The sequence below is a fragment of the Dioscorea cayenensis genome, chromosome 9 (assembly GCF_009730915.1).
Source record: "Dioscorea cayenensis subsp. rotundata cultivar TDr96_F1 chromosome 9, TDr96_F1_v2_PseudoChromosome.rev07_lg8_w22 25.fasta, whole genome shotgun sequence".
Classification (NCBI taxonomy): Eukaryota; Viridiplantae; Streptophyta; class Magnoliopsida; order Dioscoreales; family Dioscoreaceae; genus Dioscorea; species Dioscorea cayenensis.
Window position 1 is genome coordinate 5,096,132 of NC_052479.1, and position 15,302 is coordinate 5,111,433.

Below are 15,302 nucleotides of genomic sequence, written 5' to 3' on the forward strand. Positions count from 1 at the left end.
AGATAATGTGATGATTAGGATTAATCAGCTTTTATAATTAATTTAGATCAAACAAATAAGGAAATTTAATTAATAAAAAATAATAAGAAAAGAATTTTTATGGATGAACTTGGAAAGTCCTTTGTGATAGGAATTAAATATTTATCATGACCAGTTGACCACCACATTCAATAAAAGCATAATGTTGAAAACGAATGAGCATGATGGGCTAAATGAACATTAGACATTAGCCTAGTATATCACAAGTTCAAGCTAACTACTTTGGATCTATGAAAAAGTTTGATATAAATATTCTAAGACAAATATATTTTCTTCTCAGATATATGAAAAGTGAGACATAAATTTTCTTTTTGGATCTTGTATCTTGTTCTTAGATTTTTGAACATTTCTTTTTGTATGTTGATTGAACACCATATATTTTGTTCATTGTATGAGATTTGAAGATTTCATTATCAACTCAGACTTGGTCCTTGTTATTCAAATGAAAAATTTTCAATTCAATTATTTCTGTGACATGCTCAGATATTATCAAATGAAAAATTTTCAATTCAATTGTTACTGTGACATGCTCAGATGTTATTAAATGAAAAATTTTCAATTCAATTATTGGTTATTATCAAATATCAATCCTTGATCTTTATTATATCTCATAGTCTGAAAATCTGAACATTTATGTTTCTTTTTCCTGTTAAAGTGTTTAGATGCAGATGCATACTTGCAATATATAATGAATTCTGTCTTATTAAGTTGGAGAATATAAAATTATGGTGTTGTTAAGTGCTTTGTTCATATATTAAACTCAAGTAACTATCAATGATCAATCAGTTAATCATTCACATTAATCATGTATCTTAATTTGACCGATTTTTATAGCATCTCCATGGACTTGTCTTACAGAAATCTACACGTTAATTGCTAAATTAAGTACATGTCAACAAAAGTCATAAGCTCATGAAATTCTAAAGTAAATGAACAAATACTTACAAAAATGGCTCTCAAGTTTTAAATTCAATCCTCAAAGAGTCAAAGCCGAATTCTTTGGGTATGAGATTTTCTGAAAAAAAACATAATGCTAATTCATGAATTTGATAAATGATGATCAAAAGATTCAAAACTATAAAAGTCAATTCAAACAAAAAAAAAATTATACACACTGACACATAATGCTTACACTTTGGAGTTTGGAGAAACACCAAGAATCAAGGATTCAAGACTCAAGGATCCAAGATCTTGTCAATTGAGGCTTCAATGAAACTTTAACTGGGGGATAGGCTGGACAACAACTAGCAAGAGGAGAAATCTTGATCTATTGATTTGTCTCTTGAGCAAGGGTAACAGGCTAAATTTGAGTTGTTGAGGGCAACCAATGAAAAGTTAGGGTATTGGATTCGGATCTTAATTTAAATCCAATAACTTGATAACAATAACTCAATGAGAATGAGTGGATTCGAATTTATCACATGTGTCACGTGTGTATCTTATTGGTTCTAAACTTAAACACCCAAGCCAGACCAAGCCAATGAAGCCATGATATCACAGATTCACAAGAGAAGACTGATCCCATTTTGCCATTCGTCTCTCTTTAACTTGAGCTTTTTAATTCTTTATACTTTGACTGGCTTCTACTTTGCAACCATAGCCTAAAGCCTTGTCTAGAGGTCCACCTCCTCACTCAGTCACTTTTCATTCTCCTCTTTAAACTCCGGCAGTCCGGTGACTCTGGCAGTTCGTCGTCATCGCGTCGGTGACTCAACTAACTTCAAGAAGTGCAGACTATGCAATGGAGTTTCTTCTCAGATGGGGAGGCTTCTTTCTCCTTCAAACTTCGGTGAGGCTAGCTTAACAATGACTTTTCCGGCTCCAAGAAGGGGGTTGAAGCCCCCGCTCGTCCCCTCGGTTCTGCCACTGGGAACATCATCCTTCCCCTGAGAGTCGGCTTCGCCATCACTGATGGTGTCCATACATTCGATGTCTCTGATATCTTCTCCTCCAACCTTGACTTCTTTAGATCAGCCGCCTACCTTGGCATCACCACTCTCTCCACTTTCATCATTATCATCATCACAAAAGATCCTATAGCCTATGTAGACTTCAAGCTAGAATCAATACATCAATCAAAGCTAGAATCAAATCTTGAGTTTGAGCTCGAACATATTTAGGCTCACCAGTAAGTATGTTAGTGTGGTGCATTTGAAGATAACAAATATGTGTTTTTTTTATTTATTAATAGTGGAAAAATATCTTAAGGGATAAGGAAAGGGAGAAGTAGAAAATTTATTTCAAGAAGATATAAGTGTAAGAATAGGAAAAATATTAGGGAGAAGTTGATATTTTCTTTCATTAATTTCCATTGATTGTTTATTTAAAATTTTTTTAATAAGAGGTCTGAGACTAGATAATATAAGAGTTCAATTTTTTTTTCTCCAAATTGAATTTGAATTCAATATTTGATATTGTTGTTTTGTTTTTGTTGACAAGTATTAGATTTTAGAGAAGAAGAGTTGCAGGACTATTTTTTTTTTTAAAAAAATTTACATATGTTTGCTTAAATTTTGATCTAAAATTTGAGTTTTTTAGTGTTTTGTTTGTACTATTTAGATGAAGAGAAGAAGAATATTAAAAGCTATGTGTGAAGAGGAATTTTAATTTTTTTTTGTTTGATTTTCTTCATGAAAAATGCAAATATGGTTTTTTATGCAGTATTTTGTCAATTATTACAATGTTTGAATTTTCTTCTCCAATATTATCTTAAAACCTATTTATGTAAAAACTTTATATATTACAGTGTTTGAATTTTATATATAACAACCATTACTTAGTGTAGTAGTATGTTACTTGGATAGTGAAATGAGCTCACCCAAGGTCGAATCTCTAGGTCGGCAGTATTGCTACAGTACTATACATATACTGAAGATAATGTACAAAAACACTATAGCGACAATGTTCATTCACTGTTCATAGGTCACATGTCGGAGGATGTCGTTTTCCTCCCCTCCATATTTGCAAGGCAAGGGGAATTTATTAACTTGGTTTGGTTTTTGAAATATCTTCTAGATGTGCACATGGTAGAGATCTAATTGCCCCATGTGATGTCTAGCCGAGTTAATAAATCTTTAGGGGGTCGTTAAGTTATCATAGCTGGTGCACCACCGTACCTGTCTGTCCCTTGACACCCCATTGTACGATGGCGCTTGTCGCCTTTGTCAAAAAAAAAAAAATTATATATGTATTTATTTTGAAATACAATACAATACATACTAAATTTTATTATTGTTAGACATTATTTATATTTATTGAATCTAATTTATGAAAAAAAATATTATATATATATATTTATATATTTAAATATACCCTAGCATTAGCATAGGCCACCTTATTAGTATATAGAGTAATGCTATATAGAGCGAAGTAACCACACGAACTAGCCACACGACTGATGTGGCTGGTGACGTGGCAAATGATTTTAATTTTTTTATATATTTAAAAAAATTAGTAAAGTAAAAGAGCCTTTTGTCTCTCTCTCTCTCTCTCTTATCGTCTCTCTCCTGTGGTTTTATCTCTCACTTGTTTGTGTCTGTGCTCCCGGCCGCCGCTTCCCTCTCCCGCTCTCGACCGTCGCTTCTCTCTCGTTTGGATTGGAAGAGAAGCTAGGGCACAGGTCCGTGGTGCACAAGAGAGGGGAGCGGCGGGCGGATTGGTGGTGCACGAGAAGCTAGGGGAGAAAAGAGAGAGAGAGAGAGAGACAAAAGACTGGCCGCCGCTCCTCTCTCCTCTCTCATGCGATAGCTTCCACTTCCCCTATCTCTCTCTCGTGTGGCTGGTTCTTGGGAAAAAAGCCCGGCCGCCGCTCTCCTCTCCTTGAAATCAGGTATAGAGACAATGATGATGTCTTAAAAATTTCTCTCGTGCCCTCGTCTCTCTACAACAATGGCGTAGTAGCTTGGATGGCCTAGTAGGAAACCGCTACTCCTATTGTTGTAGAGGGAGGGAGAAGGGTGGGAGAAAATCATAACTGTTGAATTTAAGCCTCTTTTTTGATTTTGTTGCTTAATATTTTATGTATATTCAACATGAATCATTTTGGTGCATCATGTATTTCTTTCTGTTGACGTGGCTGGTTTATGTATTTGGTTCGCTCTATATAGCATTACTCTTTAGTAATGATGTTCTTGCGGCCATGATGATTTACCCTATAAAAGAGTATAGAGATTAGGTGACGTAGCAACTTTAGTTGCAGCCTTGATTCATGTTTATCCATGCGAAAGAATAAAGGGGCACGATCTACACCTTTGATGAAACATAAATTTGTTCTTTGAATTTTTTCTGAAATGTGAATTATACATATGGCCCTATTTGGTTGTAGCCCTTAATTCAAGTTTGTGCATTGGAGGAAATAAAGCAATTTCTAGGATTTCAGGTTTCCCCCTTTGATGTGCTTTGCCATTTCATTTTAATTCATGAAATTATTTGTGCAGAAGATATGAAATGTGTTTCTCTATTGGATTTTGTGCAATTGATTCAAGGGCTAGAATTAAGAGTTGTTAGAATTTCTGGGTTTATTGGCAAACTAAATGTTGGAAAAATTAGTTTTGTTGTTTAAGTTTCTGTAGAACTTATGAACACATATGGTTATGTTGAAAAATTTCTATTTGTATATATATTTCTTTTTATCATGATCTATATCTTATTAACAGAACTTTAAAGGCAACTTTTAACTCTTGCAAGTTATTTATCCATCATTGAAAAGGAAGGATTGGAAATATCACAGCCTGCATTAGACACATCCAAATCTCAAGTTCATCATCGAATTATGGATCATCATGAGGATAGAATATGTTCACCATTTGGAATTGCATTTCTCCCTAGTGTTTTGTGCTTTGAATATGCAAATATGGTATTTGGAATTAGATGTTGATTATCTACAATCATTGATTCACTATGAAGAATTGGTTCTAGATGTAAAGGTGGTTTTTTTTAAAATTAGAATAAGCATTCATTGCAAGGGATTTCATTGATTATGTCTTAGGGTTTTATGCTGAAGTTTGTCTGATGCTATAATCTAATGCATGGCATAACAGGGTTGAGGAGGGTTTATCTTATTATTATTTGATATTTGGTATTATGTACTAGCTAACTTTGCATGAAGTAATTAGATGGATTTGATGTGCTTTGATAGGATTTTAATGGAGTTCAAAGAGAAGTTGGCAGAAATATCACTGAAACACTTGAAACCTAATGACATGATCTATGTTCAGGGTTGTTTAACCTCTTATGAGAAGGTTGATGCAAGTGGAAGCCATGAAATTTTCCACAAAGGTCCGACGTCTTTTTCTTTTACTACAATGCTTGCCATATGTGTAAGACCAATTACATTATAATCAGAACTAATTGATTATAGGTCTTCTCGTATTTGTTATATTTCTTTATTTATGTATTTTAATTTTTATGTTTGATTGATTTCTACAATCACTGCATTATTATTTACACAATTGGAATCCTGATTGCCGGTTGAATTTACACAGTTGGAAATCAGAAGACTTCAGTTGATTCATATTAACATGGTGCAAGTGGCAAAAGCACTCAACCTTAAATCAGATTGAGGATTAGATGGAATTTTTGTAAACAGTTGCACATATCAAATTTATCTAATAGATGGACAGAGCTGAGAGGTAGTTTGAGCACTGCAATCTGGAATTCTTGTAGAATTCTGTTCTGTTGCCTTTTCAGTGACTGTGATTGTTATGTAGATATCAAATTTTCATAACCCCCACTTTCAACCGCTAGGGAATGAAAATTTTTTGCTTAGGCTTATCCCTGCTTGGTCGTTTAATTCAAGCCTTCTTTTGACATATACATCAATTTTTTTATTGCACTTTTGGAAACGAGCTTTTTGTGGGCTAAGTGCATGATTATGCTCCAAATTAACACTAGAAATGGTAAATCGTCCATCATTGCTAACAATGTCATTAATCTTTGCCGGACAATTTACTTTGGTGGATAGTCTTGGGTTGAAGGAGTTTTTTGAAGTAGATATTCATTTTGCCACCTCTTGGACATACTAGCATGCAATATTTCCATTTTCCATCATCACCTAATCTCGTGCTTTTTTTGGTGATGCCAATCCCTTCATGCCACGCATACTGGACATACAATTTATACATACCGGCCTCCGGCACAATATTTTCAACTAAATCCAAATCTACAAATTTTTTCTTTGGCATGTATTTCATAACTTGAACATCCAACTTCTACATTATCTTTTCCTTGCTCATAACACCCAAGTACCACTTCTTCCATGTTCTTGCTTTAGGTATATGTCTAAACACAAATTAGACAAATTTTTAAATAACATGAAACAAATTAATGGTTTATAATTCTAAATAACTCCAAAAAAACATAAAAAAAATCTAGATAATGCCTAAATAATTCTAAAAATAATTCAGATACATTGCCAACAAACAAAAATAATTCAGATAATGTCTAATAACTCCATGAAATCTGATAAACAAAAATAAAAATTTTCAAAGAACAACATAAAAATTAAAAAAATAAAAATAAAAAAAATAAAGAGAAGTGTCTATCGGTTGCCATCGATCTTCACCCCTCGTTTGAAGAGAGAGAGAGAGAGCGAGCGAGAGCGTCCACACGCGATTTGGTCGAAGAATTCATCGGCGTTCGTCGTGATTTTGCTTCCCTTCATCGGCTTGGCATCTCTCCCGCCATGGCCACGCGTCCATGAGCTCTCACGGGTCCTTCCAAGTCTCTCGCAGACGATGATGCCGATCCATGGACCTCGAAACAGCCGCCGCTGCACCAGATCCTTCGCCGTCCGCACCGAATCCGATGCAAGGGGAAGAGTGGGTGCTTTATGTAGTCGACAAGGGGATTAATGGCTTGGACAACCCCAAAGTCATCGAGTGGGATGATCTTCAGCAGGAGCTCGCTCGGCTCTGGAGCCTCACTTCGGAGCTCAACAGTGCTAAGGAGCGCAAGGAGGCGCTTGCCCAACGCTTGGAATCCGTAATCAAGGTAAGGGCTTGATGAGCTCTAGGGTTTCGTTGGGGATTTGTTTTGTAATTTGATTATGATGTTTAGGTCTTTGATTGAGATTTCGTTAAGGATAAGTTTGATGTTCGCACTGTCTCCAAAATTTGATGTTTTGCTGCTTTTTATGCTTTTTGAGTATGTGATGTTGTTATTTTGGATTAAGATTAATGACTTTCAGTTTTAATTCCTTAGGCTTGGAGTACTTGGAAACTGGGGTTTCCTATAAATGCTTGAGGAATTCATATCCATGTTTAAGGTCTCATTTTGTATGATTTATTGAAAAATCAAGCTCCTGTTTTGTGTTTGAATGTCTATTTGTTTCATTTTTCTCGATTCCAGGTATGTAAATTGGTTTAGGCAATAGATGGAAAAGGGGAAGAAAACAAGAAAGAAATGTGTTTTCTTGTGTTTGCTTGAATGAGGAAAATAAGAAGGATAAGTAAATGGAAGAAGCACTTACTGATTGGGATTTCTTTTCCTTGTTCTCTTTGTTCTAATCCTTACACACCTCTTCTCAAATGGCTACTGTTTGGCATTGATTTGCTTCTGTTTTGGTTTTTGTCAAAATTATGTTATTCTGAGCTTTTAATTGATTAATTCACTGGTTAGTGGGGGGACAGGTTAGGACAGAGTCACTAGCTCAATCTAATGAGCTGGAGGAGATGAAGCAGAAATTGGAGTCTCGGAAGCTTGCACTCAGTGATCTGTCAATGCATGCAAAGAGATCATTGGAGGATGTTAAGAGAAAACGAGAGCAACTTGGCCTTGAGATCAGATCATTGTTGCTTGCAGGCAAGACCCTTTCAGCAGCTGATCAACAACTTCAGGTATTTCATGCCCTTCTTTATTCATTCTTCATGTATATATTGGTCAACTAATTGGAAGATCTGTGTTTGTAACAATGCACAATCATTCTTTTCTCTTCAATTTGTACAAAGTGGAGTAATTAAGCAGAACTCTTGACTAGAATAATGTTAATGTACATGATCAACAAATACTCTTGAATAAATCATACATTATAAAGATGCTTACTTTTAAGATACATCTAGCTACCTAATATGGGCCTAACGTTGCAGAGGGTGTTTCACAATCAGTATATGCAATAATTGAAAGATTTCATTGGAGTTCTGAACAAACCGATGAGATTGATCTTGAACAAAATTTAATGAAATAGGAGATTTCATGCTGTTTACTGAATCTCAGAATGACAGTATTGCATTTTTCAAAACACACAATACCTTGAGGGGTAACTGGAAGTTGTAAAGGTTGTCTTGATCCATCTAATGGTTGAGATATGAGAATGCAACCTAATGGGTGGCACAAAAAACAAAAGCAATGGTTGTGCGAGGTGAGGAATAATGAGCAATTGGAAATGCTAGAAGAGGTTAGTGGGTAAATCCTAAAACTATTGGTTCCCTATACGGGTTAAGTCAAACAAGTTTCATCTGTGGTCTCTTATACATTCTTCATAAGTTCATTCTGAAGTGCACTTTATCGTCAGCGTTAAGATTTTATTTTATTTATTTTTGCAATTTTAAGGCCTAGTTGTCCTCCTTTAGTATGCATTTATGGTTTCCAACATGGAGAGTTGGGCGGTCTAGTTGGTTGAAGGCTGCATCTGTGCCCTTGATATTACATGGATGGCATCGCTTGGCCTAATAGAAAGCTCCCTATGTTATTGACATATTCTTTTGAGCCCCATAAAACTGGCTGCTATTTGTAGTCAGTAGTTGATCACCTGTATGTTCTGTACTCCCTTATGTTAGATGGTTGGAATATTTTCTAATGGTTTACTTTTAATACATTTAAACTGATCTTTTTCTCACTATGTTTATAGGACATGATATTTGTATCTAGATCATGTATTGTAATTTTGTAAAAGTCCTGCAAACAGGCCTCTTGATGGAGAACATTCTTTTTTAATGTATCTAGTCTTGTTTATGAGTTGGTATACATGTTTATTTACTGTTTTATTCCAGGATGCTAATAAATTGCTAAGTGGGAAAAAGGGTTGTGGTCGTCTTAAATATCTTCAAAAGATGCTAAGAATGAGAGAGCAATATATGATAAGCCAAGTTTGTACTCTTTATCCTGTGAAGGCATCAAATGATATTATTTCCAGGGATAAGCTTGATCCCCAATCTGATGGAGGCAAATCTGGTACGCATCTTCTTTTCTTCATATTTACTATTGATAATATCATGTATGTATTTTTCCCTTCTTGTATACCCCTCAAAATTCGTGAAATTGAGTGTATATTCCTCAATAAAACCAAATGCCATGTGTACCCTTGAAATTTGATTTATTTCCATATATACCCCTCTATTCCCATATACACTATAAATTATTTAAATATTGATTTTTTATAATATAAATATTGAACTTTATTTAAATCCTCAAACTTTATCATGCCAATAATAACTTTTATTTAGATGTAATGAATAAGATTAGTTTAAATCTTTTTTAGGATTAAAAATATTGACTTAATCAAGTTTAGAAGTTTTTAGAATTTAGATGTAATAAATAAAATGAGTTGATTTTTTTAGATGTATATGGTAAAAATATTAATTTAATGAGCATTAGAAATTTTAGGGTACATGTGCACAAGTATTTTGGTCATTTAACATGTAATAATATATTTAAATGATGTATGTGGACGTAGAGGGGAATATATGTAAACAAATCAAATTTTAAGGAGTATACTTTGCGTTTGATTTTGTTGGGAGGTATACATGCTATTAGGTGAATTTGCGAAGGTATATAGGGAAAAAAAATCTCTAGCAAATAATAGAAACTTGAAGGCTTGATGAAAGAAACTTCAATATACTATTGGATGAAGAAAATAATGTAAGGAGGTGCTTCAGAAACTCCAATAAAGCAAATTGTAGAATGTTGTTCTAACAAAAAACCAAAACAAAGAGTAAAAGGAATCAAATTGCTAGAACTTAACTATTAAAATTTTGATCATGCCTCGTTGAATGGGGGGTAGAATGAAGGATTTGCAGACCAATAGGAAGTTATACCATTTTTGGACTACAATTTAGTGGGGGAATTTTCATGAAACATGGAAAATCTTGTTTCTGGTCTCCAGAAGTTATATATTAAAAAATATGGATCAAAGAACCTTCAACAGTTTTGTTATATTAAACTAGAATGTTTCATTTACATTTATCCAACTTGGAGATTTAACTTAGATTATATCACGTAATTTAGCCAACTTTCACGTATAACATTGGGTATTTTCTAATTTTTTGCTTAAGAAGGAATTCCTCTTAGGAATCATGCCTATTTTGAATATTGTTTCTAGCTCCCGTTCTTGCTTTTGTTGTGGAAAAGACCTAGGTTGAACTAGATAGCCCACATAATTGTAGGAATTTAGAGTGGTAATGCACATCCTTTTATTTCCTGCGATACCTTAAGTAACATCTAGCCTAGGTTGAACTGGATAGCCAACATAATTGTAGGAATTTAGAGTGGTAATGTACATCCTTTTGTTTGCTGCGACACCTTAATTAACATCTGGCATCTAGGGGTTGTTTGGATGGGCTTATTTTATGCCGAGAAGTGTTTTTTATAAGTTAAGCACTTCTGGGTTTTAAAAAACATGTTTGTTTGGGCTTTTGGCAGAAGGAAAGGCCGATAAAAAAGCTTTAAAAACAGCTTTTTTCAAAAGCTAGCAGTGTAAAGCTATTATGGAGGTTGTTAAATTACTAAGTTATCCTTATCAAATAGAGGAATGACTATGTTTTTATACTTATTGTTTATTAGTGTTAGTATATTATTATTATTATTAGATAGTATTAGTATTAGTAGTAGTGTATTAGTGTATTAGTACATTTGTGTATTTGTATTAGTATTATATTACAATTACTATTAGTATTACTCTTTGTGTTAGTATTAGTATTACTAATAGTATATTAGATTAGTATTAGTATTAGTATATTTGTATTTGTGTTAGTATTATTATTAGTATTAATATTAGTGTATTAGTGTTAGTATTAATATGTTAGTATATTAGTACTAGTATATTGCTATTTATATTTGTGTTTGTATTATTATTAGTATATTAGTATTAGTATTAGTGTTTATTATAATAACTCAATGAAGGCCTATTTTAGTAATTTGACATTGAAGAAAGTCCTTTTAAGAATGCACATCCAAACAACTTTACACGTATAAAAGTACTTCTGAATTAACTTATCTAAACATAAAATACAGAAAAACATTTAACTTACTCTGAAAAGCAATTTTTAAAGTCCTACCAAATTGGAAAAAAAGCACTTTTTTCTTAAGCCAATCCAAACAAGGCCCTAATTTTCTATTAGATATGATTGATTGTTGGATAGCTTCAATGAATCAAACTTACATATTGTCATCCTTTGAATAGTATTCCCATGTGCATTGTTTATAATTACATTTACAACAAGATAGCTTCGTGTTTACTATAATTAATCATCAGCTTGTTATGCCAACCTTTCCGTTGTTTGGTGCATTTGATTTGGTTCTACTCATGCTTGAACTGAGTTATGTAAATGACGCGCACAATTTGTGTTCCTGACAACAAATAACTCAATGGGCACCATTTTTATCCTGTTACTTTGTGGTGAAGTATCTTTTTATATTTATTATTATTTTTACTATGATTTGTGATCTCATTTAACCTAATAGGAGGAGCACTTTTTCATTTTCAGAAGATCTTGTGGACTCGCAGTCAAGGAAGTCATCTTTGACAATTTTAGGTCAGCAATTAACAGTGTTTCCCATGAAAAAATTAAGCTTTTTTGGGGACAAGAAAGAAATTCAGAGGTCTGCAACTGTTTTGGGATATGTTGCCCATGTAAGTGTGTATTACACCTTTTAATTCACAGCAGTAGAATTTCATATTCTGTGACTTTTGATTTCTTCCCTCATGTCTTTTTCTTCTCAGCAATTATTGCGATAACTTAGACTAGAGTCTTAATCACTAACTTACGTAATTTTCTTTCTTGGGTTTTGAGTACTGTTGATTTTGTTACTCATGTTTGATTTGTACATTTGGGACATTTTAGGCTGTATTGCTTATTGCGTCATACTTGGATGTTCCTCTTCGTTATCCTGTTCGTCTTGGAGGCTCACGATCATATGTTCTTGATTATGCGCCTTTAGTTGAGACTGCATCATCTGACTTGGTATTTAGTTCGACTGTGGGCCTCAATGGAAAGCCTATGGAGTTTCCACTATTTCTTGAGGGCCAGGATACCACAAGGGCAGCTTATGCTGTGTTTTTGTTGAACAAGGTCTGCCTTTCATGTGCTCTTTTCATTTTCTCTTGTTGCCTTAAAAAATTGCTCCCCTCAACCCACATGTGCAAGACAATATGAGTAGTTTCGGGATATATCATATTATTTTATTTCTCTGATATTTTGTTCTTTACGTGGACTTTTTATATTTTAAGTTTTAGCCACTTATGGACTAATTACATTATAACAATATATCACTATACATACAATATTACCTATTTAAAGATGTTTGAGACATTGGAATTTTAAGTTTAGGTATTAGTATCATATTAAAGGACACAAGGTTCATTGACTCAGGCTGATAAATGACTGTCTGACAGATAAGCCATGTGCCATGGCTAAATCATGAGAGAGAGATATATGCGTAAAAATCTCAAGTCTGCATGGTGTATATGAAAAGAGTAATTTTACAAGGGCATACACGTCATTTTAGTGTTTTTACAAGGATGTGTGTGTGCATGCGCGCATGAAAACTTTAGATATTCCTGTGTGGATCTTACTGCTATAAGAGAGTTTTGATTTAACCAGAAAAAGCACGTAAATTTGACTCTGGATCAAGATGTGTATTGTGTATTTAACATGATTTTCATTGTTAATAACGTTAAACTGCTTGCTAAGTTCAATTGATTGCCTGATTTCAGAGCTTTTCTAAGTTTTGTTTTAGATTATATTAAATAGTAAATTAAATGTTGATCATTCTCATTGATGCTGGTGTGATTTACAATCATACTTTTTAGTTCTGATAGGTCCTTAAATTACTAAGGAACACAGTGCTGTGCCAGGAGTGATCTATGCACATTTGTGGTACTTGAGTGATGAAACACAAAATGAACCTGCACTAACTTTTACAATTGTTTATAAACTTCTGTATTTAAGATTTTAGCTCAAATCATCTCACTTTCTTGACACCTTCATTACCTGGCATGAATTTTTTTATTTCCATGCAGGATTTAGAGCAGCTTTTAAATTACATTGGCGCAGAAAGTTTGGGACCACGGCATGTGTTGCCCAATCTGAATGAACTTTTTAGGATCATTCAGTCCAATGAATACATAAATAAGTAATCTACTCTTTGTATCACAGGGCTTGAAAATGAAAATGCTGACATATTACCTTTAAACATTGTGTTTAAAATTGAAATTGGAGGTTTTGCCTTTCATTGGTGCCTGTTTATGTGGAGCACCTCTTTGTCATTGAACCTCTCTAATATATACTTATCAAAATTTTCACTGATATGAAAATACAAAATTTGTTGCTGCACATTGGTGAAAAGTTTAGTTGTTGAATCTGTTGTTTTGGAAGATAAACTTGTTCTTCCACAGCACTATGTTTTATTTATTTCTGTCCTTTGGATGTTTTTCAGAGTTGAATGGACATTTTCTTGGTTGATTTTTTCTGACAAGTATATTTGGTTTATGGTTTTGACACTGCTTTTTGAATTTTTTTATTTTTTTATTTTTTTGGTAAAAAACAAAAGAGACAAACATTGTTTGATAATTGTCAAACTCTAATATCATGTCATAAAAAATTCCCATTTTGAACCTTTCAAAACATGTAATGTTTTATAAAATAATTATATATTTATATATATAATCATCCTTCAAAAATTTTATTCTTCAATCCTTAGAACTTCCAATTAACTATGGATAGGATTTTCCCTGATTTTGTCGCTGATTGAAACGTACATTCCAAAATTGCCTCTTAAAAATCACTCTATTATTATTAAATCCTTTATTAATGTAAAAATAAAAATAATTCATTTAATTTATAGGTCGACTCGACGGTCAAGTCGAGATCACTCCCAGATCTGTTGATCTAGCGCTCAAAAAGTTCATTGGGAAGTTGGTATTGATCTTTAGCTATGGAAATCCAAAGTAATAAGCATATGAATAATTTTAAACATTAAGATAACGGGCTAAAGAATATTGAAGTTAAGAATACGATTATGTTTTTCCAACCAAATGTTCTAGAAAAGCACTCTGGAAAGAAGATCCGAAATGACACAAGGAATTTAGGTTGTCCAAACCGCAATGAGGGAAACTGGGAGATATTGAAGATTTAGATTGGCCTTGAAGAATCTCTAGATACGTTCGTAAAAATCACAACTGATTAAAAAATGGTTTACTGTATAAGAAGTTTTATGGCATAAAATATAAGTGTCAATGGCATTTTGGATATTACAATTTTTAATTGTGAAATTGGCGAGAGTTAGGATTCTATATAATATAAACCTTTTCTAAAACTTTCAATATTAGAAGAGGTTTATCTTTTATAAAATTTTTAATATCTTGTTTCTTGTAAAGACAAAACTGATAGCTAAAAATAAAAAGATAAAAATAAAAAAATAAAAATCTAACACCAGTTTAAAATGATTTGTCCAAAACATATTTGGAATTTTGGACTCAAGGTAAATTTTTAAAAAAATATTTTATCAATTATTGTTTCATGATATTTTTTACAAAACATCATAAATATAAAGTGGGGAAAAAAAATCTCAGTGTGTTCTTCTTCTTTTATTTTTGTCGTCTCTCAATATGTATAAATCACAAAAAAAAATCTGTCTTTTTATATTTTTTGAAATATTTGTTGTTATATATACCTCTAGAAAATCTCAATCTTTTCCTTCATTTTTTTTAATCTTTGTTTTTTTCTATGTAAAAATATATATATAACTATTTTCTATTTATTTTTAATTTAAATTAAAATTTTAACTTTTTATTTATTAATTTATTTTTGTGTCCCAACATCTAAAGAAAAGAAACAACACGTGGTGACAGCTTAGCAAATGTCCTCCAACAACTCACAGGCTAAGTAATACTTTTCCTTCTAACGCTCATTCAAATCTTATTTTTGGAGTGTCCATGATCACACGTCATTACGCACCGACAAAAGTACAACAAGGACTCCCTGGATTACTTTTCTATTCTTCCTTGAAGTCATCCAAAAGCTGAACAACTGTTCCAACAATTTACATCC

The 15,302-nt window shown here is 33.0% G+C and overlaps 1 protein-coding gene across 1 annotated transcript; it reads left to right on the forward strand.

The window, feature by feature from the left end:
* The first annotated feature begins 6,589 nt into the window (after positions 1-6,589).
* LOC120269040 (UV radiation resistance-associated gene protein) lies at positions 6,590-13,586 on the forward strand. The gene is made up of 6 exons (XM_039276331.1): positions 6,590-7,029; positions 7,668-7,874; positions 9,027-9,207; positions 11,739-11,884; positions 12,096-12,323; positions 13,274-13,586. The coding sequence occupies exons 1-6, from the start codon at positions 6,787-6,789 to the stop codon at positions 13,388-13,390; spliced, it is 1,122 nt and encodes a 373-aa protein (XP_039132265.1). The 5' UTR covers positions 6,590-6,786; the 3' UTR covers positions 13,391-13,586.
* The last annotated feature ends 1,716 nt before the right edge of the window (positions 13,587-15,302 follow it).

What these genes read in the sequence shown, in the direction of transcription:
- LOC120269040 (XM_039276331.1), top strand. Translation starts at nt 6,787, where the DNA reads ATGGACCTCGAAACAGCCGCCGCTGCACCAGATCCTTCGCCGTCCGCA. An exon ending in GCTTGGAATCCGTAATCAAG is followed by an intron (nt 7,030 to 7,667) that starts GTAAGGGCTTGA and finishes GTGGGGGGACAG; the next exon opens with GTTAGGACAGAGTCACTAGC. An exon ending in CTGTGTTTTTGTTGAACAAG is followed by an intron (nt 12,324 to 13,273) that starts GTCTGCCTTTCA and finishes ATTTCCATGCAG; the next exon opens with GATTTAGAGCAGCTTTTAAA.